The 27,504-nt window shown below is 37.9% G+C and overlaps 1 protein-coding gene across 13 annotated transcripts in view; it reads left to right on the forward strand.

The window, feature by feature from the left end:
• The window catches only part of prom1a (prominin 1a), a gene marked incomplete at its 3' end in the record, with an annotated part of 42,848 nt that overhangs the window by 6,311 nt on the left and 9,033 nt on the right, over positions 1 to 27,504 (forward strand). For 5 of the 13 annotated variants that reach the window (XM_079479594.1, XM_079479596.1, XM_079479587.1 and 2 more), the window contains exons 2-14: positions 11,949 to 12,007; positions 14,657 to 14,862; positions 22,079 to 22,199; positions 22,325 to 22,388; positions 22,470 to 22,559; positions 23,396 to 23,619; positions 23,706 to 23,780; positions 24,338 to 24,401; positions 24,530 to 24,689; positions 24,815 to 24,967; positions 25,058 to 25,181; positions 25,473 to 25,576; positions 27,357 to 27,441. In XM_079479594.1, the coding sequence (XP_079335720.1) occupies positions 11,949 to 12,007; positions 14,657 to 14,862; positions 22,079 to 22,199; positions 22,325 to 22,388; positions 22,470 to 22,559; positions 23,396 to 23,619; positions 23,706 to 23,780; positions 24,338 to 24,401; positions 24,530 to 24,689; positions 24,815 to 24,967; positions 25,058 to 25,181; positions 25,473 to 25,576; positions 27,357 to 27,441 (1,529 nt within the window). Of the gene's footprint in view, positions 1 to 11,948; positions 12,008 to 12,953; positions 12,981 to 14,656; positions 14,863 to 22,078; positions 22,200 to 22,324; positions 22,389 to 22,469; positions 22,560 to 22,763; positions 22,788 to 23,395; positions 23,620 to 23,705; positions 23,781 to 24,337; positions 24,402 to 24,529; positions 24,690 to 24,814; positions 24,968 to 25,057; positions 25,182 to 25,472; positions 25,577 to 27,356; positions 27,442 to 27,504 lie in introns of all 13 variants that reach the window. The other 8 variants (XM_079479584.1, XM_079479593.1, XM_079479590.1 and 5 more) reach the window with 2 other exon arrangements.

Here is a 27,504-nt window from a genome sequence, read left to right on the forward strand (position 1 = left end):
TGGACAAAAGACATTCAAAATTAAAGTGCAAATTAAGCAGCTGAATATAACAATAGCTTCACTAGCTTGATAAACGGGTATAAATAAATGGAAACAAAATCTCTTAATAATTTTTAAGAAAGTGCAAAAATAATTTAAAAATCAATTCGCAATAAAGCAGCTGAAATTGAGCAAAAAAATAATAGCTTTACTGCTTTAGATATTCAAAATAACATGAATCAGATTTTTTTTAATGCTTTAGTCACTAAAGCAAAGTCCACTTAACTAAACTAAAGTTTAGTGAAAATAAAATTTAACATCCAACACAGAAACAGATGAATAAAACACTAGCTTCCCTAGCTTAGTAAAACTGCAAATGTTTGTTGCATTTAACGTGGCATCTTGTGGCACAAAATTCTCATTCAACCAGTGTGTGGTTAAACTTAAAAGCGACACGGGGGACACGTCGCAGCTCCAGATATCTGTTGTAAAACTCACCGCATTGACATCTTTAATTTTTTCGGATATGTGTTTGCAGACTTTTCGGTACAGTTTAAGGTAGAGATAAATATCAGATAAATATTTACGCTTCGGCGTGTCGTACTGCGGCTCCAGGTGGTTTATAAGGAGTCTGAAGCCATTATTCGCAACGACGGACAGCGGTTGCCCATCCATAACAATGAAAGCGGTGGAACTTATTGGCGTAGCTGTTGTAAAATAACTCCAAATGACAAATATTTTGGCTCGCTCCATGCTGTTCGCTGCTATATGTTCACTTGTTCACGTGCACTACGTACAGAGCACGTTGCTAGCGTATGATGTCGCACGTTGCTAGCGTATGATGTCACACGTTGCGCAAAGCACAGCCGCCCACGAGAGAGTTTAAGCGCCGGTGTCTCCATGAAATTTTACATCGTCTAGCACAAATTTTATGTCAGATCGGGTATCGGTGACAAATTGCACCGATACCCGATCTAGAATTTTATTCAGTATCGACGCCGATACCCGATACAAATATCGGATCGGAGCATCCCTAGTCTAATAATTAATAGAAACCAAATAAACAACATTAAAGGTCCAGTGTGTAAGTTTTTGGAAGATCTATTGACATAAATACAATACAATAACGGACATAACTATGTCTTGAGGGGCTTTGAAAGGAAGTGGGGGTTGTGGATTTAGCTTTTGTTTGCTATTTACAACCTCACCATAAGGTGCCGCTAAAATCTCCACATTGCTCCTTTAAAGGTCAAGTTGACCCAAACCTGTATGACTTTAACTTGTAAATGTCTAAGACCTTTTGTTAATGTATCTTGACGTCAGAAATGCAGGGAATTCCCATGTTCCTGCAGCTTACTTTCAGTAAATGATCTTTTTGGACAAGGAGGACGTTTAGAGTTAGCTACAGTATGTACATTGAAGTCCTTTATCCTAAAAGATCAAGGGTAATTTGATTCTTCACATTATGACCCCTTTAGTAAAACCGAAGCAGAAACCTTCTTACGAGGTGAAGTCTGTAAAGTGACCGGTTAAATTAGAGTATGTATACGGAGACATTTCCACGAAACAATAGAATGTCATGGTCATGAGGTTGTGGAGTTATTGACCTGTTGAAAGGTTGAGAGCGTGTCCAGGCTGGAACTGAAGAAGGCGATTCTATACTTTACTACGTAAAACCATCACAGCTGGGAAAACCAGAGGGGTTCAGTGAGAAGCAAGAACATCAGAAGCCAGAGATTATACGTGGGAGTGATAGTCTCAGATCCAGACCTGCGTGTAAGGATGAGGAAGAAAGGCTTAAATGAGCAAAGGTGAGATTAAAAGAAGGGAGACATGAAAGAGAATGTAAAATAAGGAAAAGGACGTGTGTGAGAGAAAGAGACTCAGGAGGGATGTGAGATTGATGTTCGAGTATGATGTATGAGTAGCTTATCAGGCTCAGCAACTAGTGTGTTATTCTCATCTGTAATGGCAGATGTGGCTCTTTGAAATGTTATTAGGATTGCACACACTTTTAACCTTTACACTGGCTTTGTTTTAGAATTCGCGCAGCCTGAAACGATCATCAAGTGTTTTTATTATTATTAGCTCAATTTCATGTCATTAGTGACAGAATTGTCATTTTTTGGTTAACTGTTTCCTTAAGAAACTTTAAGAACAGTATAATGTACAAAACTAAAGGCATGCAGATGTTTCCTTATTAAAATGTTGTGTGATTTTTTTATTTCCTGTTTGTATATTCACAACGCATGTAATTGTAATCTCACATGACACACTTTACAGCATTCATCGCTTTCAGGCAGATTGAGAGCTATATGTGGAATATCGCTCTTCATCTGGGTTATGATAGGCTATACAGTATCTATGGTCTCTTTTTGTATGAAAATCTTCAAGAAGAGGATTTATGTTTCTTGAATGTTAGTTAGAATCAACTAATTGGAAAATCAAAAAGTGTTTATGTCTTACCAGCGTCATGTATTTGGTTCTTACAGTTCTTACACTGTTTGTATTACCGCCCTGTTGATTTAAATACACAAAGACATTTTAAGAGTGCAGGGCATCTCTGTTTCTCTCATCGGGTTGTTTTTTTTGGTTTACGCGTGTGCTGTGAGAGCACGGTGTTTCTTTTATAAATAAACCCTTCTTTGAACATTTAATATATGATAATATACAGTACATGTATAACCAATGCAATACAGTTGTAATGGCAGTAAATGCCAACGTAGACATTCTTCACATATAGACAGACACATACTAATCCTTATTAATCAGGGATATAATCTCAATGACCTCTATTGTATCTTTATATCAGATTAATGATGAGTAAGCTATTAACCAGGGATTGTGTTAAGCTGTTTTGCAGTAAATGCATCTACTTAAAACTCTCTGTTTTAGGACCAGTATTATAGATTCACCAGCTATGCTTAAAGGGACAGTTTATCCCAAAATGAAAGTTCTGTCATCATTTACTCGCTCTCCGATGTTCAGTTACCAACCTTCTTTAAAATATCTTCCGCAGAAGAAAGAAACTCATATGGGTTTGTAATGACATTTTTGGGTGATCTATCCCTTTAATATCTTCCCTTGAAAACCTCTTTAAAAAACGGAATGTTATCTGTCTTATTTCATTCGTATTTTTAGATCCGGGACTAATTTTCAATTTCAAGGTTCCTCATTGGCATGATTGCGTGTTCTTACAATATTGCCAAAGCATTGAACATAACAATAAGTACAAACATTTGAGTAAAATTACAATAGTAAGTAAGGCATGAAGAATAAAGAATAAAATATAAAATAAAGTATATTTAAGGAAACAAATGAAATATGGAAATAAAATATCAATATTAAATGTAGATTTGTGTAGATCATCTACATTGTAGTGCTACAAACATTTAGCAGATATACACATTCACAGTCTTTCTCTTCCCTGCAAACTGGGCCGAGAATATTACTGACACTCATGGGTGTATTTTTGGGTGTATTTTCCTCCCACAGTTGCACCAAATTATGATTCGCGGCTCTGATGTAAACCAAAGGCCGCTAGCAAGTAAAAAAATGGGATAAGCCTTTTGATATATCTTACCCCAGCTTTGTGTTTCGAAGGGAAGTACATCAACACAGGGAAAGAAGATTGTGTTCGTGTATTGGCCTTTAAGGCCTAATTAGATGATGATTCATTTGGGGCAGAACAATCTGATTCCTGATTATGTCTCGAATCTAGTGAATGTTAACTAGTGAGATTCACATTCCCTTATTTTTAACAAATGTAGTCGGAAAACATTGGAATCTGTTTTTAAGCTTTTAAAAGAAAGGATGCGCTAGATGAGTCGGAATATGTCTAGCACACTAACACAGTTACTGCAACTTCATTGAACTTAAATGAGGTTCTAAAAATAATACTAATACATTACAAAAACAGGACTTAAGTAGGCCATAGAGCGTGGATCAGGATTTATGTCATAAACCCAAACCACAATATGCAGAAAGTGCGCGGTGATAAAAAATGAGCTTATAAACGTAACCAAAAAGTTATTGGTAACCATTGACTTCCATAGTAGAAAAAATGACAATGGTAGTCAAAAGTGGTACAGAACTGTTTGCTTGTTTGCATTTTTGAAAATATCTTCTTTTGTGTTCAACAGAACAGATAAATTTACACGCACATTTTCCTACTATGGTAGTCAATGGTGGCCAGGAACTGTTCGGTTACAAGCATTTCTCCGAATTTCTTTGGAGACAAAATTGTTCAGAACAAAGAAATGTATACCGATTTGGACAAACTTGTGGTTGAAGAAATGGAGATAGACATTTTTGGATGAACTGATCCTTTAAGTATTTGAAACCACAACAGTCTGTCTGATTCAAAACCAACAAACATTTATTTTCCTCCTGAGCTGTTTCTTTTCTATAACAAAAGAGAGAGTTCACAATGACGCCTGGTTTTAACAAGGTAATCTCTTCATTAGATCAGAGACATTATGTGTAGCTCCTTTTGTGAGCAGGCGTGTTTCTGTTCCAACCAATAGCCATTGTTCTGATGAAAATTCACCATGAGAATGTGGCAATGGAGAACTATGGACGATGACTATCACTGATGTCCCCGAGAGGAGTTGAAATTTTCAGGGAAGTCAGGTAAACAACCAATTTGCTGTAAGCAAGGGTGAACAAAAAAAGGATCTTTGGGAAGTTGACATTACTGTTGTGTTAACCATCCAGGTTTCTTTTTGCAGTGTACTTTTGGTCATTTTGTGAGGTTTCTGGGGTTTTCTGTAATTGTCAGTTAGGCATGGGCTGGTATAAGATTTTGGCGGTATAATAACCTTAATCAAAAATACCACAGTCTCACGGTGTTGCTTTAATAACACTAAAATGTATTGGTCTTCTTTCTCAGTGTATCAAATCTCACCACTGAGATATTACAGATCATGTATTAAACTTAAAGTTTCAATATGAGCATGTAGTAGATGCTGTGAAGAGATTGGCATTCCCACCTGTGAGTTAAATCTTCTCATGCATCCACCACCTTCTTTTCATATCAGTTTTATCGTATCCATCTTTAACTTCTTTCTTCTCGCTGTGTATATGTTTGTGTTCTCCTCTCCCTGGTAACCGCTTCCTTGGTTCTTTTTGCTTTATGTTTGCTGGGATAAACTGTTATTGTTATTGTTCAGGGATAGAGATTGTTTCCCACTGGGACTATCAGCAGTCAGCAGGGATTAGATGAGTTAGGTCATGAGCACTGGATCCATGGCATTAGGGTAGTGAGAAGTGACACACACGTTCGGTTATGTTTGATAGACAGTGGGTGACTTTGTTATTGTGTTATAGTGTAAAAAACCTTAAGGCAAATGTCATGCAGCGCTATGAAAGATAAATGTAGTGTTTTTACGTAATGACAAACAGAATGGTTCCTTAAGAGACACTGTAAATGTCCTTGTAATGCCAGTCACAACGGTAACTAGCTCAACAGGTGATGGCAACATAAATCGAAGAAAGAAAAAGGAACAGTTCACACAAAAACAAAAAATGTATTTACTCACCCTCAACTTTTCCAAACTGAGCCTGAGAGAAATAACAGGCATGAATATGAACTCGAAAATGTAACCCATACCAGATTCATTCCTGTTAGTGTTTTTCAAACTTTACTAAAGGTCTTAATGTACAGTGCTCTCACCTTTAAGAAGATATTTATCATCTTTAAAAAAAAATAGTTTTTTTGCAAACATTAGGAAAGATATTTTTAACCAAACAGTTCTGGGACACTATTGACTTCCATACAGAAAACTACTATGGTAGTCAATAGTGCCCCAGCACTGTTTGGGTGAACTATCCCTTTAACACCCAAGCTACTGTGTGACTTCAGAACGCAAGAGCTGCTTTTTAAACAGCTTGCTATCGCTATACAATAAAGTATGGGTTACCTTGAGAACTCAGGATGCAACAATGATGAATGAGATGGCAGAGACAGGACACATACAGTACAAGCAGTATTTTTGCATGCACCAAAAGAGCCACAGGGAGGAAAAAAACAGATCTCAGAAGATATGTCTAAATTGAACTGAATGCATCGTGTTAAGAATTGTAGCTAGCAACATTAGTTGTTTGGTTAACTTATGTAAAGTAAATGTACAGTTTCCTAAAGAGAATATAGTAAAAGACGATATACAGAAGAGGATTGACAACTGCATTTAGCTGCAGAGGGTTGCCACAATGATGCAAATATACTGAAATGTATTATGACTGAAAAACCTTGCATTAAAACTTGTTAAAGAGCAATTTTGTGGGAAAGTGAGACTTTGAGACACAACACTGCCATTAAACAGCCGCATGGGGCTGGAAACTGGGGCTAAGAACCACTTAACATAGAATCAAGTAAGCTTTTTATAGATAGGTTTTATCTGTACTATATCACAGAAGCTATGGTACGAATCCAGGACAGAGAAGTAGCTAGTATTTCTTTACATTTTAATGTATATTAACTTCTCATCATGAAATGAGTTTTCTACTTGTATTTTATTTACAGGATGTTAAGCCATCTTCTGTAGGACTCAGGCTGGTTGCTGAGGACCAGTAGCTTTGGAAGAGATGTATCTGGCAGCTCTCTCCACATTTTCCTGAAGCTTTTGATGTTGTAAACAGGAGACCGGAGCACAATGAAGATCGCTCTCAAAAGTGTATCTGTCTGATTTGCACTTTTTAAAGAATAATCCACTTAATCTGATGTTTTTTTGGATGTTTGTCAGTTTTTTTAACCTGATAATAATATCATTGCTTCTTATGGATATATCCGGATTTGGCAGAGACATGGGTCATTTTTGTAGTTCGCTTGTCAGTTACTTTATAAAAAGATATTCTGAATCTCTCAATAGCTCCTGTTTATTTCTCTCCACAGGAATATTGTTATAAGGCTTGGCCAAAGATTTCATGGTATTTTTGGACAAATTGAGAAAATGTTTTGTAAATAAGTGATGCCATTGTTTTTGGTGCTCATTCAAATAGATATGTTTGCATACTTTTTGTCTTGATGTAAAAACTGTTGGCTGGGGCATTAAAAAGATGGCTGCCAATTGAACTGTCTTACAGGGACTTTGGATTGGCTTACTGCTCCCTTTCCAAATATATTAAATCATATCGAGTCATTTCTAATCACAATGTTCCCACCCAGACAAAGAGAGCACCTGACAGACCTCAAATGTGTTTTTAATCGTTTTCACCTGGATTAATTTAGGACTTTTCTAGCAGCAGGTTGATCTTGATAAGCGTAGCTGGCCATCAGACCGTTCTTTCCATCATTCGAGCTAGTTCATGGCATATTTTAAGACTACCGCCCCGAAAGGGCATTCGTCATCACTTGCTTTCCCTCGACTGATATTACTCGTAAATCTAAATGATGAGATGTAAAACCCCTGAGTGAGTTTCACGTCTCTGCCATGTCGTGAATCTTGATTTTGTGAGGTGATGTGGCTCACAATCGTATTCCAGGCTGCTTATCTCCACAGCCACCTTGGGGAGATCTCATGATGAAATATTTATGAAGATACCGTGGGTTTTTCAACCAAAAAAGTGCCACACTTCTGAATAATTCGCACGCCGAAATGCATCTCAAAAGCAAAGTCGTGGGTGTAAGCGAACGTCCTGCCGAGAGGGTGACAGCGGGAACGGGCACGTGCCGTGTGGGATGGAAACAAATTGGAAGCATCAAAGAGAAGTTTGCCATGATGAAATAATGTGTTGCGTGTTATTACAAGACTAGAATGAATCCACAGTTATGTTGCATGCCAGTGAGAGAAAAAACAGGCATGAAAATGCACTCATATATTTAAGCCATAACACATTCATTCCTGTCAGTGTTTTTCAAACTTAACTAAAGGTCTTTATGTACAGTGTGTATTTGTCCAACCCAAAATCGATCCAAAAACCCATTGAAGTTTTGTAATTGAACTACAAAACAAAACCCCTACAAAAGTCCTCTTTTAGAAGATATTTATCTTAAAAAAACAGTTCAGTGTAACATCATCACCTAAGGGTACCAGAAGTAACCCCCAAAAATGACTTCCTGTGTGGTACCACTGTCCTGAGTTGCTCAACCACCTGTCTTCTGTTTACTGCTGAGCCCAGGAGTCTGTTTAGTTCCCGCTGAATGAATGGAAGCACCAATCCAGGTCAGGAGAGAGAGAAATAGAGAGAGAGAATGAGAATTACTCCCAGAGGACCATGAGAAAATAGATCAGGCCGGAGAAGCTGCCAGCACGCTTTGTTTTGCCTTTATGAAGTTTCTGGACATTGCTTGAGTGTTTCTGCATCATGAATGAGCAGATGAAGTGTTTAATGGAGATTTAGTAAAGAGTTTAAACTGAAGAACAACTTGGTACAATGAAGTAGCTACTCAAAGCTCGCGATTATCAGACTTTTTGAGATTCGCCATGTGATAAGACCTGTCGTTGTTGTTTAATCTAATCGTGTGAGATAAATACTATTGTGCACTCCAATCACATTCCAAATAAGATGTGTGTGCGCCGGTGCGTGTGTATGTGTACTGTATATAAAAAAGTCTGGTGCAGAAGTGAAATGTAAGCGTGGACAAAAGCCACTTTTAGAGAATTGAGGAATATAAATATATACAAACAATTATATTAAATAGAAGAACATTATGTCCTTAATCACATTTATTTATTCATTGATTGTAGCCAAACTAGTCCAGACTCAATAAAAGTCCATTCACATTAATTGTGTTTTAAGCGTCATATATCGCTGGGTCGCTGGACTTCCGGCTGGTACTAAAAATTCTAATACGACTGCGGTGTATAATTACATCAAGCGAATCGCGTGACTTCACATGTATGCATTCTCATTGGTTGTAGCAGTAGTTGCCATATTGCATCTTTTCATATTAGCAACAAAATTACAAGTTGAAGTCTGCTCAGCTTTGATGGATAGTCAACAATCTCAGTTGCTCATGGTGACTTGAGTCACCAGGTCTTCTTCTTCGAGTCTCTTTATCACTGCAAATCGCACCTTAAAATGAAAATTCTTTCATCATTTACTCACTATCAACTTTTATTGTATTAGACACAAAACCAGAAAGACCAATAGGGACCAACGGTTCTCTTTTAGAAACATTCTTCAAAATATCTTCTTTTGTGTTGTGCAGAAGAAAGTCATATAGGTTTGAAAGGTAAAGCGGTGAGTATATGATTAAATCATTTATATTTTTGGGTGAACTATCCTTTTTTTAAATGATGAATTTGCCTTAAGAATGGACAGTCAAGATGTTAATGCTTAGTAACATTGTTCGATTCTCTTATAAGTGTACACCAGCACTTTGTAGAATGAACCTGTGTAGTCTGTGAGAGTAAAATATGTTTGTGTATATTTGTGAGAGCTACAGTATGTGACAGCAAGATTGATCAGTGAAGGATAAGGAGAGACACTTCTCAACCTTGTTTCCCTTCCCCTCTCTTTTGTAATCAACTCATCTTTCCTCTTCACTGCTCCACCTCCCTCCTCTGGCCTGATCTTCTTTTTCTCCACGCTGCTCTCCTTGTCCTTTCTGTCCTCTCTGAAAATTTGAGTTTTCAAGATGCAACAGCTGGAGTACTACGCCCCACTGGATCCTTACCCACAATGCAATCTGTCCACTGAGCCATCTCTCTGTGCCATGAAATTATACTTTTTGTTTGGAAGGTTTTGTTGATATGCTTGACCGACATAAAATAATGAAGTGAATTAGTCATATCACATGCTCAGACTGTGACATTAATGACAAAATTATCTACAAATGCTGAGAGCATAATTATATTGGACCTATATTGTACTGATTGGAAAATTTGAGATAAATAGGAAAAATATTTAAGATTGAATGAAACTGTATGTTTAAGAGGGGAACTGGAATCCCCTGGTTAGGCCTGGCTTCCCTCTGAGTTTTTTTTCTCCTCCAATGGAGATTTGGGTTCCTCTCCACCGTTTGCATACTGTTTTGCAGTGTTTGCCTGGCCGGGGGGGGCTGCTAGAATTTTATAGTTTTATCTAATTAACACTGCATATAGGAATTTATAGTCTGTCTGATATTTGACCTGTGTTTTGACTTGCATAACCTTATACGTTTTGCTTATAGTCAATGTTTTCTTTTACAGCTGCTTTGTAACAATGCAATTGTAAAAAGTGCTATATAAATAAAGCTGACTTGACTTTTGACTTGACTTGACTTGACTTGACTTAAGCCATTGGTTACAGATTAATTCTGTACTGTTGAGAAAGATGCAAAAGTAAGTCAACCGTGTGCTTAAGGATTTTAATGAAGAGATATTTTCTTGAATTAAGGCCATGATGCTAATTAGCAGAAATATAGCAACGCGCCATGTGGTGACTGGTAATGTTTATTCATGGACATACGATTAACTTGCTTTAAAGGTGAGAAGACATTTAAGAATTTGTGGGATGTCTCAGTAGTTCATCTGTGAAGTTTTTCAGATCCTAATTTAGCAAAAAATAAAATAGTTCTCCCCTAGAGGTGCCTGTACGTGATGATTTTTTAGAAGCATTAGTTAAATCAGAGCTCTAAGCAACCCGGTCTTTGAGCACTTCCCCTTAAAGGGTATTTGGTTGTTAGGGGGTGACGTAAGGAATACAGTTTCCGGGTACAAGCATCTATTTATTTCAAAGGGGGAACAGCTGTTCATGAGCACTGTTTACTCGCATCGCCTATTTAAGCTGAGCATTTATTAAGTCACAGTATACACCACAGTCTCCAGGCGAACGGAATCTCCAACATCAATATTTGAATAAATTATGAAAACTGAATCACTGTCTAGCCATGTGGGATTTCGTTATGAAGCTTAAAGGAGATCGTGGTTTTCCTATAGTTTTACAGCTCGCTGCAAGCCATTTTTTGCTGTTTGCCAATAGCATCGTATTAAGCGTTTGAACCCGGAAACAGTGTATGGCGGTGCGTGACGTCAGACTAAACCACCGAATAGCAATCTGCTTATGAATCCAGTGTACACAAAAAACAGAATTATTACATACTGTCTGTTTTCTGGAAAACTGGAACCCCTGCAATGCACCAAGATGATGGAAAAGACATTCAATGTGTCTGTTTCATTTTATGTCCTCGTTTATCCCACTTTTATACTGTAATATTGAGACCTAATATGCATGCATATAACAGCTCCTATTTTCCAATTGAAAGAGGACATCTAACAAAAAAGAATATAATGTTCCTGTAGGCATTTTATATACATAGCAAACTGTTACGTTTGAAACAAAATAAAAAAGTTCATTTTATTTTCTTATTAAAAATATGACATGTATTGCATTGGATTGTTGATATATATATATTACATATATTGTGGTTTTCTGCATGCAGCTTCAGGACATGTGGTGTACTGGGATGTTTGCCATCAGTGCTAATTGGGTTTGTGATGTTGTATCTAGGTGATTTGTGTGGGATCATGATGCTTTGGGAGTGGAAAAGCAAAGCTAAACCTTTCGGCTCTACAGAGAGTAACTGTCCCAAAGCCTCTTGCTGGTACTCTGAAATCCTAATAAGTGTGGGTTTTATTTACTACAGCTCTCAGATTTCATTATTTGGTCTTTCTCTTGCCCTTATAGTCTCTGGTTGAATTTAATCTATGTCCGTGAGTACAAGTTATTGTTTCCCTCATTGCTATTTCCATAATCTTCATGTGATGAGATTTTTACATATCACCACAATCCAAACCTTGTAATAAGTTCACAAATTCACAAAGCAAGCTTAATGTTGCCTGAGGACGCGTGTGATGTCTCTTTGTGTGAGTTCAGCTAATTTTTCATCTCAAGATTATGGTAATCATGAAAGTAGAGGTACCCGGGGGCTGCACACTTTGTTGAAGCTTTTGGAGTTTTTGAACTGCTTGTTTGACAACATTATGTAAACTGCTCTGACGTGAGAGCCCACCGCATGCTGACTTTGTTTTCCTTTGTCATTGCAGATCTCGTCATTGGAGTGGCAAAGGATAAATTTGGGGCCATACAATCTGAGTACCAGAAGGTTAGTGAATGTGACTGTGACTGCTTGAATCTCCATGAGATCACGTGCTCTGCCTCCGCAGTTAAAGTGAAAGTTCACCCTAAAATAAAAATATCATCATTTTAAATAACACTCTTGTGTTGTGAGAACAGTGTCTCTTTTCTAATTCCACAAGGAAATTTCGTTTTTATATCATGAGCTTATTCCGAATGATACGCTTCTTCTATTATAAAGAAGTGTTGTTAAATGATTTTGGCATTAGACCCTGTAGTAAATAGGAAATGAAAGTATTTGTTGTTTTTTAGTAACCGGATTTAATTAAACAACAGCTCTTCCTTTGAAGTTCCAACTATATATAGTAAAATACATATGTGAGACAACTTTATGAACATCCGTTGAGGGGAAATGGTGATGTTTGCTCGGAGATACAGGACAGAGCCTCCCACATTATACAGTGTTTATTCCACAGTAAACTACTTTTCGATTCTGCAAATTAAAAGTGTATTTTGTAATTATTATAATTGTTAAATTCCTATAATTACAATTAAAGTTTATTGTCTTGTAATTGTTGACTAACTTTAAATGCTGATACTTATATCTACAGCATTTACAGTGCACACCAACATAAACACTTTTCACACAATATTTGCCTAAAATGTGTTAAATAATAGCAATATTAGCTGATATATTGGCTCGGTGGTCTATCAATATAATTCTGTATAATCATATGTTTTGTTTTGCTTGTTTCATTTACACAATAATCTGTATGTGACCGTCATTGTTGACCAAATTGTCATTGTAGTTTGGGATTGTCAAATGGGTCTAGTATCCATCGCAGACAATACATCTTCGTTTTATTTGCCATTTGTCTATTTCATTTGATTTTGCCTCTCATCTGTTCTGTTTCTTTCCTTTCTCTTCTTTTTTTTTGCTTTTTTGCATGCCTTCTTCATCTGGCCCCTCCCAGCCAGAAAACATTGTTCTGACGTTACAGGTAAAGTGTGTGTCCAGCCCTTTCAAGAACCAAACCTGACCCAAATCTCACCGTCCTCACGTCTAACATTAACAAAGCCCAGCCCTGCATTCATTCTAAAGTTACATACTAGACTTCAGGCTAGTTTTCCTTTCTAGAGCATGTCATCCATGGAATTTCCCTCACTTTTATGTATTACTAAGCATGTAATATAAAACTCACTGTTTCAACATACTATATTACATTTTTGCAGTTTAAAGTTTTGTAGAGACAAAAGGGACCAAATACATTATGAGGGACTTAAAAACATCTAATATACAAAACACATTAAATGATCACATATCATAATATGAATTGTCCCCAAACAGAAAAGAGAAAAACTCCTGAAACAGTATTTATAGCTTCACTTACGCACTGATAAAACAGGCCCTATGCTTCATGTATGAACCAAAAACTTGTCTTAGCTGGTAAGCTTTCTGCCATCACCAACAAGACGTTCAGCCATTGGCCGCGAGGGGAAATAAGCTTTAGAGAAGCACTTTTCGAGATTTTTAAATATGGAAATGCTCTACCCTTGAGAAAAAGCAAGGGTACTTGTTGACAGACAAAGCCTCTGGTTTAGTCAACGGATTAAGTTTATCCTCAGGCCAGCCTGAAAAAGAGCTCTGTTCATTCAGATGTGTATAATGCCACAGGACTTGTGCAAATGGATTTGAAAGCAGCATATGAAATAAACGTTTCAATAACATTATTTCATCATGTTACACACCATGGATCTTTTTTGTCGATGGTTTATAAAGGAAATTGTTTTTTCTGGAAGGCTTTTGAGACTAAGATGTTAGAGAAAGCACTTGTAAAAAGCTGCCTCTAGTAAACGTTTTTGTTTTGTTTTAATTTGTTCAGTTTATCAGCCCTTGTGTAACTTTTATGACCCATGCAAATATATTGCAGCTCATTAAAATTGGTGCTTTTTTGTTCCTTTATAAAACTGTTGATAGTGACTTTGTATACAGTATAATTGTAGTTCTAGTAGAATTACATTTACAGTAGATTTCATCCCTTTTTACTATAGTTTTACCTACAGTAGAGTATTAAATCTAAATGTTAAACCTTGTTAAACCTAAACTTTATATCCATTTAAACCTAAAGTACATTATTTAAATGGACAGTTTGAATGAAAATTGTGTCATCATACCTCATCATACTTTCCCTCTTCACTATTATGAACATATCGCTGCTGTCCTTCCAAAACCTCTTATGTCCAAATTCACTTTTTAAATAATTCAACGCAGTGTTGTCAAAGTTGACAACCCCTTTTTAATACGTTTTATTTGTTAGATATTTGCCAAAAAAATTGCAAAAAGAAATTAAGTGAGTAATAATAATGATTTATCGCAAGAATCATGCAATATGGAGATACAATGTTTCAGAAGGACAGCTGCGATATGTCATAAATAATGCATGAAGTGAATAGTCCCAATGGTTGTCCCCTTAACCTTTATTGTTTGAAAAAATGATTTGGATAAGGGTCTGGAATATGACAACAGTACTGTCCATATAAATGTAGTGTTCATTTAAAATTCCTTTCTAAAAGAGACCAGACCTAAACTGGGTTCGAGGACCCACTAGCAATAATTCCGCAGTTTGTTTTTTATTTATTTTCATGTCTAACCAGTGTTATTTTGTTGTTTATGCAGGTGATTTATTATGAGATTGGTTTCCTTGTGTGTGCCGCGGTGGGGCTGCTGTTCACTGTCTTGTTGCCGCTGGTCGGTCTGCTCTTCTGCTTGTGCCGCTGCTGCGACAACTGTGGAGGTGAGATGCACCAGAGACAGAGGAAGAATGCAGACTGCCTTCGAGGACTGCTGACCACGCTGTTACTCACCACCACTTTCATCATCACGTAAGTTTAGCTTTTTTAACGTCCGTGTGTACTTACAGTATGTGTGTAATGTGTAAGGCTCTGTCCAATCCCATGTTTCATATGATATTTATGGTTGATATATGGTTGTATCAATATCACATTGTTAGCTTATTCACTTTCAAGCACCAGACACTGTTTGAATCAATCGAGTCTCCTCTGACACAAAATGTTATATTAGAGGCAATAGAAGACCTCAAGTAACTTGCGCAGTTAATCCCCCCAAAGACGCATTCACAGTTTCCAGGGGGACAAGGGTACACTTGAGAAAGAAATACGTCCAGATCGCACAAAGGCAGGAGCTCCAGGGCAGCACCGGCAAACAGAAGAGAGTGTTTGATGTTCCTATGTTTATGGATTCAGCTGGCTCGCTCTTTATTAAAGATTCCATAACACATGCCTGGCTGCCTGGAGACGAGCATCTCTCAGCTCATTTAAACATCTCCTCTCGTGCTTACTGATATTAATGAAGCCACTGTATACACCGATCTCTTCAGGGGGATATTAAAACGTTTCAATCTTGGTTTAAAGAATAAGAAGCACCATGCAGTGTTTTGGTGGAAAGTTTTGAATGAAAATGTTTCAATGGTGGACCCCTCACGGAGAGAAGAGCTGTTTCCTTGATTTTGGAATAGCTCTGGGGTCCGAACAGCTCTTGGGTTAAAGGTTAAGAGTCGAAAAAGGTACTTTAATAATGTGCTTTTTAAAAAATCTGTATTCCTCACGAGGTGAATCCATGGCAGTTTGTGTTATGTTCCGGATTTCCACAGAGCAGTTTGTTTCGCTTTTCCTGGATGTCAAATAGTTATTGTACGTTTGCCTGATAAGCTCTGGCTTTTTCTAAGCTGTGCTGGTTTTTCGTAGAACAGTAAGCATAATTTAGTCGTGATGAATTATTAAAGACGCGACCCAATTATGACAAGAACATTCCTCATTAGTGCCATTTAGCTTTTAAGAGGAAAAGCAGCATTTCATAGGCATGCTGTCAACCCCGTCATGAACACAATGGTGTGATGGTCAGGCAACATGAAAGCTTGAGGCGTGTGTGACTCTTATTTTTCTCATGTATTGCCTCGAACAGTGTGTCAAGCTTGAATCTCTCAGACATTGAATAGATATTTGTGGTTCTTTTACATTTTACATGTTTAGCATGACGTTGTTCAGCATGTAGCATGAATGGTTTGCTACAGTTTGTTCTGCCTTGCATGTTTTGTGTTTTGTGCCTGGCTCACTATGTATATGATGTCAGATCGCCATGTGCTGATGAGCTTAAAATAGACGCACACTATTTCTGTTATTTTCAAATGACTGCTCACACAAGTGTGTGTCTTGTTTTCGGAGAAAAGGTCGCCCTTTAAAACACAATGATACACTGTCATAATACTCCATGCTGTTTCATCATACATTCGTTTCAATCTGTGTTTAAATCTATATTTGATCAGTCCTTAAAAGCACTAGTTTAATGAAACATACATCATGAGTTTGACATTTGCATAGACAAGACATCGGGGTTTACATGATGTTATTATCATAGCTGACGTCATTATCTTAAATCTAATGTCACACATATTTTAGATTCTTCATTGCTGTCTATGAGACACAAGAGTAGAGATCTGGCTGCTGCTCTTAAAGAGTGTGATGCCCAGGGCACTGAAGGTCCGCGGGCTCGCTGCTCTTCTGCCAACCCCAGAGCTCAGTTTGCAGAAGCGGCCTGTCAAATCCAATACAGTGCAAAATGTGAAGCCTCCTGGCATCCATAGTGCAGCTGGGCTTTGCAACGCTCACTCATTTCATTCATTAAGTAACTCCATTTAATCATCGAAAGCCTACATTCATGCAGCATTTATGCTGTCGACTGTAAGACTTGGGCCAGTATTTATCTTTGGACAGATCTTGATTCGGTTTGTGTAACAAGTCGTTCTAGGCAAATACACATGCAGGGTGACTGTATGTCATAGCATGATGATGACCCACCAGCCGTAAATAGACAGATTGCAGTGTAAGCTTTCCACACATTTGTCATATATGACTATTGTTTTATTTTGAAGGCGCTTGGTCTTTTTAGCTTTTTATTGAAGCTTTATTTTGCTGGTATTGCTAGGTTTAAGATTTGTATCACCTACACAGTTAAATAAGTATACAACTTTTAGGGAAATTAAATCTAGCTGACTCGATCCCAGGGATTGCACGTACGGTATAATGCAATGTAAGTCGCTAATCCGTCTGCCAAATGCATACATTTCATAGAGATGTTGACTGTATTTACAGACTTACACATCCAGTTAGCAATTTTGTTTTGTATGTTCATAGCAGCTTTGAAACAAAACCATCTTGACCACTACCATCGGTCCATCGTGCACAAATGAAAATCAGTCTGTTTGGAAGATGAATAGTGTTTAGCAAAAATAAAACCATCCACAGTATTTTAGCGTAACACAGTGAAAAGAGTCATAAAGCTTTGTTTGTGTGGTTAATAATGTGTCCTCCTTCTGTCCTACACATGAATGGAAAAGGGAAATGATTGTCTCACACTTCAATTACCCACCCATTCTGGCCTACTTTCACAGCACACACATGGGGCTCGATGCTTGCGTATGCGCAAATATACTCATAGCTTAGGCGATTTTAAAAGGAACACTCTCGACTTCCTCTGCAATAACAAAATCATTTAGAAACCAACAGTCTTCTTGTTGAAATCTAAAGAGGATTTGTTTTTAACTAACACCATATTACACCTTTATCACATGTCAAGAAAAGTAATCTCATCTCGCCAGTCCATGCTTAGATTAAAGCTGTGAACTTCATGCAGTCTCTCAAAATAACTTTATAAGATGCCAATGTTTTTAAACCAGTCAAAGTTTATGTTTATGTAATATCTATGTAGTTGCATGCAGTCTACAAAACTAATTTCACGTTCATTTTACTAAAATGGTAGTTTAAACAATATTTTCCCATTTAAATTCCTCCTCTCCACCCATCTTTCCAATATAGCACTGACCCTCAGCCTACAGTGGCTCTCTTTGTCTGGGTCAGTAGCTCGACTGTGTCGTGGTGGTGGGCCGATCGTGTTACAGATCTGCTGAGCGCTGGGGAAACATCAGGTACCGGGAACGCCAGCGTCGTGGGGCGAAATCAAACCCGATGGGTCATCTTCTGTTTAAAGAGGCAATCAATGAGGTTCTCACCCCCACCCTGCTCTTCAACCCTCCAAAGAGGCATTTTGAAACAGGGATGCTGTGGGACTAACTGCTGAGTCCAGGCTACCTGAATACAGAGATCATTGTGGAAGTAACTTGACTCTTGCTTCCTTTAGTCTACATGGACATTCTTGAGTGCAATGAAGCAACACAAATAATACAGGACAATTTGACCATCATGCCAACATGAAGATATTATTGAAAGCTAGATGTTCTTAACAAAAAAAGGGGCATTTCTCTGACATTGGCTGCATCTGAAATCAAATACTTTGACAGTACGTACTGAATTTGAATAGGTACCTTCCTATCGGCCTTTAAAACAGTACGTTCTATATAGTATAAGTGGGAATAGTATCAATTCATTTCGGACATACTGCATCCCCCATGTTGTATGATCATGTGACCCATATGCTCTTTGACCTATGACGTATTAACAACAACCTATACGTAAGCGCTGATAAAAACATAATTTAGTCACGAGAAATTCATTAATTGGCACTTACATTAAAAACGGACGACCGCCTTAAAGTTTTCCACTATATTTATTTCATTTACTTTCGAAATTTGACCGTTGCTCAGCTCCTGTGGCATCATGGGATAGATAAGTGCCCATCCGATGCATACTCACAAATCTCTGCAGAAGTAGTAGACCATCCGGGTATATCCGGGTCAATTCTTCAAAAAACATTCACTTTGTGTTCAACGGAACAAAATAAAAGATGCAATAATTGTTCCTACTATGGTAGTCAATGGTGCCCCAAAATTTTTGCTAACATATTCCAAATTATCTTTCTTTGTGTTCAACAGAACAGAGAAATTTATGCAGATTTAGAACAATTTTGGGGGGAGTAATTCATGACAGAATCTTTGGGTGGAGTAGCCTATCCCTTTAAACTCTCATAGTTTTTTTGTGTTTTGAAAAGACACCTGAAATGTGAATTTTTATTCCCTCAAACCCAAACATAATCTCTCAGGTTAAGACAATGTGACAGCTCGACTATTGTACCGTCATGCGTGAGAAATAATTACCACATTTCTCATCCTTGGTCACATTATTATATTGAGGTGTCACTTTCTTAGCTGTTTCAGGCAAGATAGAGACTTCAGTTTTAGTTTTATGTGATTTGAACGTTATTTATAAGGTTGCTGGTTGCTTGATTCTCAATTCTGGTTCATATGAGGTTCCCTAGTGAGAAAGGAAAGTTTCAGGCTTTCTCAGGCTGCCCTCTGTGTGGAATGCACTTTGCCATCCTCAAAGCCTCTTTGTTTACTGCATGCTATGTTTTCCCTGACCTCAGAACAGAGCAGATAGTGCGCTTACCAATAAAGAGAGAGGAGGACATTGTGAGTAAGGGGGAGAGAATGCAAACAACAATGAGGCTTTGTAGAAAGCTATCTGTTTCGGATCTCTAACAGTCTGTTGGTTTCACCCTGTGAGCATTTTATTGTGGCCCCCTTATCTGAATACAAAGCCACGGTGTTTCACTTTGTGTGTATGTATCTATGAAATATTTCAACTTTAAGCACTTTGTCAAAAGATTGATTTTTACAGTTCACCCAAAAATAAGATGTTATCTTTTACTCATCCCAAGTTGTTCCAAGTCTGTATAAGTGTCTTTGTTCTGATGAACAAAGAGAAAGATATTTGGAAGAATGATGACAACAAATCATCTGCGACATTTAAAGGGACAGTTCACTTAAAAATAAGAATTCTGTCATCATTTACTCACCCTCAAGTTGTTCCAAATCTGTATAAATGTTCCAAGAATTGCTTGGAAAAATGCATGTAATGCGAACAGTTCTTGGCCACCATTGACTGCCATAGTAGGAAAAATGACAATGGTTGTCAAAAGTGCCCCAGAACTGTTTGCTTTCCTGAATTCTTCACAATATCTTCTTTTGTGTTAAAGAAATTTACAAAACAATTTTTCTTACTATGGCAGTCAATGGCACAAAAATTCATAGACTATTTCGCAACAGTTTTGTTTCTCGAACAGAACACCATACATGTACACTGTCTAATTTTTGGTCCTTTGTGTTGGCAGCTGTGATGCATCTTATCCTGCAAAGCCATTTATCTAAAACACTTCAAATTCACCCACACTTTCATCTTATTATATTGCTATTACATTCATGCACAATACCAATAAACAGTGATTCACACATTTTGACGCAACAGTACAATATGACTTCCTTGCATAACTTCAATATTGTTGCATAAGTCAATCATGGCTTTTGTCCCATACTGCAGTAGAAGCATGTAGTGTAGGCACGAGCCTAGAGAATGAAGCTCAGTTAGGATGAATGAATCATAAATGTGTTGTAAAATACATTAGGGCTTATATTACTTGTCAGGGTCCTTTCAATCTTGTTTCTACCTTTTTCTTTTTGGGGAAAACTCACCTTTACCCCAATATAGGCCTATTTAAAGTATAGTTCTTAGCCATCTGTGTCAGATGAAAGCACTTATTCACTGCGTTGCATAACACAAGTCTGTATGAACGTGTTCTCTTACTTTATAGAGTAGACCTTCAGCAGTAAGATTTTGCCATTCAATAAAGATTTAGGAGAGTATTCCCCAAACAAGACCAGTTTGGTAGGACAGCATAGTCTGTGTAAGAGCATGTGACTTCTGACTGTGTTAAAGTGCCGCCACCTACTGGCACTCCAAGCTATAGCTTTTATTATCAAGTATCTCGTTTCTGCTGCCAGTGTAACAACACTTTATAACAATAGTTGACTTAATGTTGAGTTTGTAGAAATAATTCTAAAATTTATCCGATTTATTCAGTTTTATTAAAGGATCACCCAAAAATGAATATTCTGTTATCGTTTACTCGCCCTCAAGTTGTTCCAAATCTGTACACATTTCTTTGTTCTTTGTACACAGAGAACGATATTTGGTAGAATGTTTGTAACCAAACAGTTCTTGGTCACTATTCACTACAGCGTTTATTTGCTCTGTTGAACACAAAAGAAGATATTTTGAAGAATGTAGAAAAGCAGACGGTTCTGGGCCACTTTCGACTACCATTGCTATTTTTCCTACTATGGTTGTCAATAGTGGACAAGAATTAACTGTTTGGTTACAAACATTCTTCCAAATATCTTACTCTGTTTCACCAGAACAAAGAAATGAACACAGATTTGGAACAATTTGAGGATGAGTAAATGACAGAATTATCATTTTGGGTTGAACTATTTCCTTTTACTTAAACAATTCTATTGGGTTTACTCAACGGGTTTGTGTGTATATATCTATGGCAGGGGTGGCCAACCCGCGGCTCGCGAGCCTCATGCGGCTCTTTAACTAGTTTCATGCGGCTCTTCAAAGCTTCAAATCTTCAGCGTCCCTTCCGCTCACTCCACCCTAACTGTGTGTTCACACCGGGCGCGAATGAGGCGTCAAACGCCAGTGATTTACATGTTAAGTCAATGTAAAGACGCGCTTGCGGCGCGAATGAGGCAGCGCGAAAGACGCGAATTGCGTTAGTTGAAAAATCTGAACTTTGGCGAAAATTTGCGCCGCGTTAACCAATCAGGAGCCTGCTCTAGTAGTGACGTAGACGACGTAGCCCCTCATATGAAGCGAATTTCACGCGCGAATAGCACGAATGACACAAAATGTTCAAGCGTCCAACTACTCGCGAATAGCGCGTTTTTGACGCCTCATGTGAACACACAGTAACATCGAACAGGAATTTCCAAAAGGGACTGAACTTCGCAAGAACAAGTTAGCACACAATGTTAACTGTTGAAAATTACTGATATTATCATGTTGGTGTGGTTATTTTCATTAGATCTGGCTGAGCAGAGGTCTGTGAATGCGTGCATACATGATTAAAAGATGATGTTAATGTTTACCCATGTGTATGATGTGGCTCTTTGCAGTAACACAGAAAAAAAAGTGGCTCTTAGTCTCTGACTAGTTGGCCACCCCTGATCTATGGTTTATCGTTGTTCGGTTTGTGTTTTTAACATTTCTGTTTTTAATCCATCAGGGCAGGGGTCCTTTGTGCATACGCTGCCAATCAGAACCTGAGTTCTCAGCTGAAGAGCATGAGGAAGCTGGTGAAAAGTAACTTGAAAGACCTGCACACCTTCGCCAATCAGACCCCAGCAGTGAGTACTGACACCCAGACAGACAGGATAGACATGACTGACGGACAATACGTTCACATATAGAATATATAAACCGGGTGCCCTGGACAGTTGTTAATGGTTAACTGCTCTGTCATCTTTCTCAGCAAATCGATTACTTGATCTCTCAGTATGGCACTGTGAAGGAACATGTGCTCTATGACCTTGAGAGTGAGTATGTCATGGGTCATCTTTGAGTTTTGTCTTTTTCTGATGTGAGCGCTGGTGTTGATTCTGTGCTTTTTTTTGCAGATGTAGGTCTGCTCTTGGGTGGAAAGATACACGAGGAGATGGGAAAAGATGTGCAGCCTGCGCTTGATGCTGCGCTCAGCATGTATGCAAGTATGTCACTCGTCTAGATCTTTCTTCCTTCCTTTCATTCTTTCTTTCTTTCTTATTCTGCCTACACCCTAAATGGTACACCTTTTCTTGGATACATATTTATTGTAATATATCAGATTACATTATGCGAATACAATACTGGTAATACTATACAACCCGTTGCTTAGTAGTGTCTTATTTCACTGTTTGTCTTTGATTTGTTAGTCAAAGTGGAGAAAGGCATTAAAGGTAAACCACCTGACTGGTCCTTCCTGTGACTTTTTACCTGTAACGTTGTGAACGGCTCCTCATTCTTTCCCTTCAGCACCTGGCCCAGTTATTTACCCTGTTTGTTGTTGCCTCCTTCCTTGGTGGATCCCGCCCATCTTGTTCCCATTCTGTCATTATGTGCTCACCATCTTGTCATTTCAAAGCTTTATGACTTTCTTTCTTCTGCAGAACACCAAAGAAGATACTTTGAAGAAAGTTGGTACAGCAACAGCACCCATTCGCTTCTATTGTATAGACACAAAACCAATGCAAGTGAATGGGGGCCAGTTAACAACATTCTTCAAAATATCTTCTTTTGTGTTCTGTGGAAGAAAGAAAGTCAAACAGGTTTGAAATGACAAGAAGCTGAGTAAATGATGAAAGAATTAAACTTTTGGGGTGAACTATTCCTTCAAACTAAGATACCTGATCATGGTCATAAAGTATACCAAATGTAACAAAGGCAACAATCTGACCACATTATGGACAACATTGTGTGGAGCATGTTTGGTTATTTGTTCCGCAGACAATACTGAATGTTTTGTTTTTGAATGTTAACTTGCATGGCTGTTTGTCCCATCTCTTAGCAATGCAAGACACCAAGGATACTCTAGAGAACGTGGGTTTGACGTTGGAGACTTTGCAAGAAGGAACAAGCAAACTGCAGGCTAATCTCAGCAGTGTGCGTAGCGGCCTCAACAACGCCCTCAATGATCCTGTCTGCGCAGACATGCGCTCACCTGCAGCCAATGTGTGCCGCAACATACGCAGCACCCTTCCCAGACTAGAAATCTCAGCCAACTACTCATCGGTATTACAATTGCACAGATCTTTTTTTTTTCGTAAAAGTGACACCATTGACAACAATAAAGTTCACACATGCCTCTATTTTGGTAGTTGCCTGATGTAACTGACCAGTTAGACAAAGTGAATGAAGTTCTAAGGACGGATCTCGGGCAAATAGTTGAAAAGGTAATTTTTGACCGATATACAGTATGCTTGCATAGTTTTAAAGGTCCAGTGTGTAACTTTTGGGTGAATCTATTAATAGAAATGCAATATAATATACATAACTTTGTCTTCAGAGGTGTATACATGTTTTTATTACCTTAGATTCTAAGGTAATAGGCTTAGAATGAGCTATAAGGCTTAGAATGAGCTATTTCTATCTACGTACACCGTGGGTCCCTTACATAGAATTCGCCGTGTTGTTTCTACAGTAGCCCTAAACGGACAAACTACTCTACAGAGCGGGTAAATACGTTATCTCCTTTGGCAAAAAACGGAAATGTGACAACATCCTAGCCCTGTTTCAGCCACCGTAGACTAAGGCTTTGAAAGGGGGGATGAGCGGTGAAGTCAGCCGTTGGTTGCAATTTGCAACCTCACCACTAGATGCTGCTAAATTTCATACACTGGACCTTAAGGCTGCATTAAACTGTCTGCCTAGTTGTTGGTTTATGTTAAATACAAAATGTCAGTGCAAGCCATTTTACCTCCATAATATGATTCTTATCTGTATTAAACAGGGATTTACATCTTTCAATGACACGCCCACCATGGTAAAAGACCAAACCCGGAGTATCATTGAAGGTGCATTGTCATAGATTGTTTTACATAGCCAAAGATTCCTATTTAATTTCTTTCTAGTAAACTTTTTTCTTGAAATCTGTAAAACATTTGTAATAACTTTGTCATTGGACCTGCGGTTTCTTCTCTAGGGGTCAGAGGTCTGCTGGACAACATTGGCTCTAACATCTCCAATTTTACCAAGCAATTTCCAGTTCACAGCACTCTGACCAACTTCACAAAAATGATCACTCACACACACTCACAAATAGAGGACATCTACCCACAGATCGATCAGATGGATTTCTACAGGTACGTCTGCATGTCAAAGCCACGCATAAACCAGCAGTAGACCACCATACAAAATGCAAAGTTACAAACTCCTTATGTTCAATCAAAAATGTCTTCAGATGCTCATATAATTCTGGTTCTTTCAGGTGGATTTGTTGCATTACCCTTTGCTGCATGGTGGTGCTAATCCTGGCCTTCAATTTTTTGGGTCTGTTGTGTGGGATTCTGGGATTTGACCGGCACACTTCCCCGACCACACGCGGTTGTGTGTCCAACACGGGAGGAAACTTGCTTATGGCGTGAGTGTGAATATCAAACATTAACTTACAAATCGCAGTGGAAAACAGTTTTGTTTGTGCTGATTTACACACGCTTCCTTTGTGTCTCAGCGGCGTGGGATTCAGCTTCCTGTTCTCTTGGGTGCTCATGGGAGTGATAACCGTTCTGTTCTTGGTTGGGGGAAATCTGGAGAAGCTTGTTTGTGAACCTTTCCAAACCCGACACCTGTTCAAGGCAAGAAAATCGACAGCATCTCATAATACAAAATCAAGGAAACAGTGTTTTTGTCAAATATTTGCAAGGATGGGTTACGTTTTTAAAGTCAGTTCCAACATCCCTCGGATACGGAACTGATAATACCAAACAGTTGAACTAACTTTATTACATAGTTGACCTTCTGAATGTAGGTCAATATTGACTTTTGAGCTTTTAGTTAACTGAAACACGGTATGTATGACAACTTCCCTGTTTGACTCACTCATTCAAAAGCAAAGGGATAATGTTCTCTGTATTTATTGTGTTTAGGTGCTGGATACTCCCAACCTTGTTCAGTCTTCTTGGAAAAACTTCATACCAGGATATCTGTACAATGACCCCGAAATGGATCTTACAGCGGATTCTCTCTACAGGTAGCTCAGGCCTGTAATGCGCATCCTAAAAACCGACACGGTTCAGACCACCAGAGTTGTTTTAAAGTGTTGAGTTTTTGTTTCAAAGCAAGGTTTTTTTTATAACACGATTTCCTGACAGTTATTATATATATTCTGAAACATGGATATATAGTACATATTGTATATAAAATGCTTCCAGAAAGCATGTGGACACTTAAAAAAACAGGTGATAACATTTACCATAGACATGCATAATGACCAGAAAGTGTCCAAAAATTTTCTTCATTTTTATAGGTTATTATATTATAGACTATTTCCCTTTAAGTATCTTTATTTATTTAAAAGTGTCTAAATCAGGGGTGTCAAACTCATTTTAGGGTAAGGGCCGGATGGAGAGAAAAGTGACAATGTGCGGGCCGAATCACCTTTTTTAAACCATATTGCACCAAATTACAAATGAATTAGCAAAAAAACTAGAAAGACATACTGTTCTGTAAAAGGTGCATTTAATAAATCCTCAGAACGGTTCAATAACACTCTTATTCCTCTTTGAAAAACTATTTTGTTTAGGTAAAGGCAATCAAAACCCTTTCCTTTGAATATGAATATTTTTGGTCAGATAGTTTTTAAACTAGTAATGACAAAAATGCAACAGACTCTATTTGTGTACAGACGGTCACATTAAATATGAACCATACAAGCTATACAATATAATTCACTAATAGGAAAAACTGCCTTAACATATTTAACAATTAGTACAGTAGTACAACTTCACTTTGGATATGAACATTAAATATATACTAGAAATTCCCTTTAACAACAAAAGATCTAGATCGCATCTGCATTATGATTTTAATTCCTGACATCTCTTTTCTTCAACCACATCAATCTCATGATGTCATTTATCTGTCTGTTTGTGAGTCGAGAGCGCAGGTTGGACTTGTTAATGTTCATTACCGATTCTTGATGAATTCTCCCTCTGAAAACGGCTTTGATCCCGCTGCGATTTCGTTGGCAATCAAATAGCGTTACAGCTTCATCAGTCTCCGTTCTTTTTGTGAACATTGACTGCTTTTTTCCGAGGCTAAAGTTAAATTATTGACTTTTCGAAGTTGTCCAGTGTATTTATCATATATCTCTGCGTATATCTCATAGTGCCGTTTAATATTGTCCTCGTTTTGCACAGCCACGGCTTGTGAGCAGATTAAACATACCGGCCTACCGTTGAACTCACAGAAGAAATACGTCTTCTTCCGTCAGTTTTCTTTATTTGGACATTTTAAAATCACTAGTCCTTGCCGCACAACTTAGCCGACTTTGTTTTCGAAATGTAGGCGGCGCTTTAGAATGCGCATGCTTGTTAGGGGTTCCGGCAGAAGCCCAATTAAATGATCAATGATAAAATAAAAAAATTAATAAAACAAAACATAATATGGCAGCGAAAACCTGATTGTATAAATAAACTTTAAATTAATTAAAATAATAATAAACTTTTATTTCATATTTGTATAATTTTTCAAATCTTCCCTCGGGCCGTATTGGACGCCTTATCGGGCCGGATACGGCCCGCGGGCCGTATGTTTGACACCCCTGGTCTAAATGCTCAAGGGACTGCTCCGTTTTAGGACAAACTGTCCAGCAGATGGCAGTAACAGCAAAGATTTGAGTTAATGGTGATGGTAACATAGTAAAGACTTGTGAAACATACTGTATGGCCTATAAGCCTTTTTTATTTCAATTAAAATAAAATAATAGAAAATAGTCTAATGAAACAATTCACTTTCTTCCTCTTTCATAGTAACTGCAAGGACAACAGAGGGATTTACACGGCTCTAAACCTGGATAAGATCTTCAATATCGCATCGTTCTTTAACGCCAGTGTTGTGAGTGGATCAAAGGCTTAGTCCATATGTGCACACAGATCACTGCTAAATGTGTACTGACAT

This window comes from Barbatula barbatula (assembly GCF_947034865.1).
Source record: "Barbatula barbatula genome assembly, chromosome: 18".
NCBI classification, from domain to species: domain Eukaryota; kingdom Metazoa; phylum Chordata; class Actinopteri; order Cypriniformes; family Nemacheilidae; genus Barbatula; species Barbatula barbatula.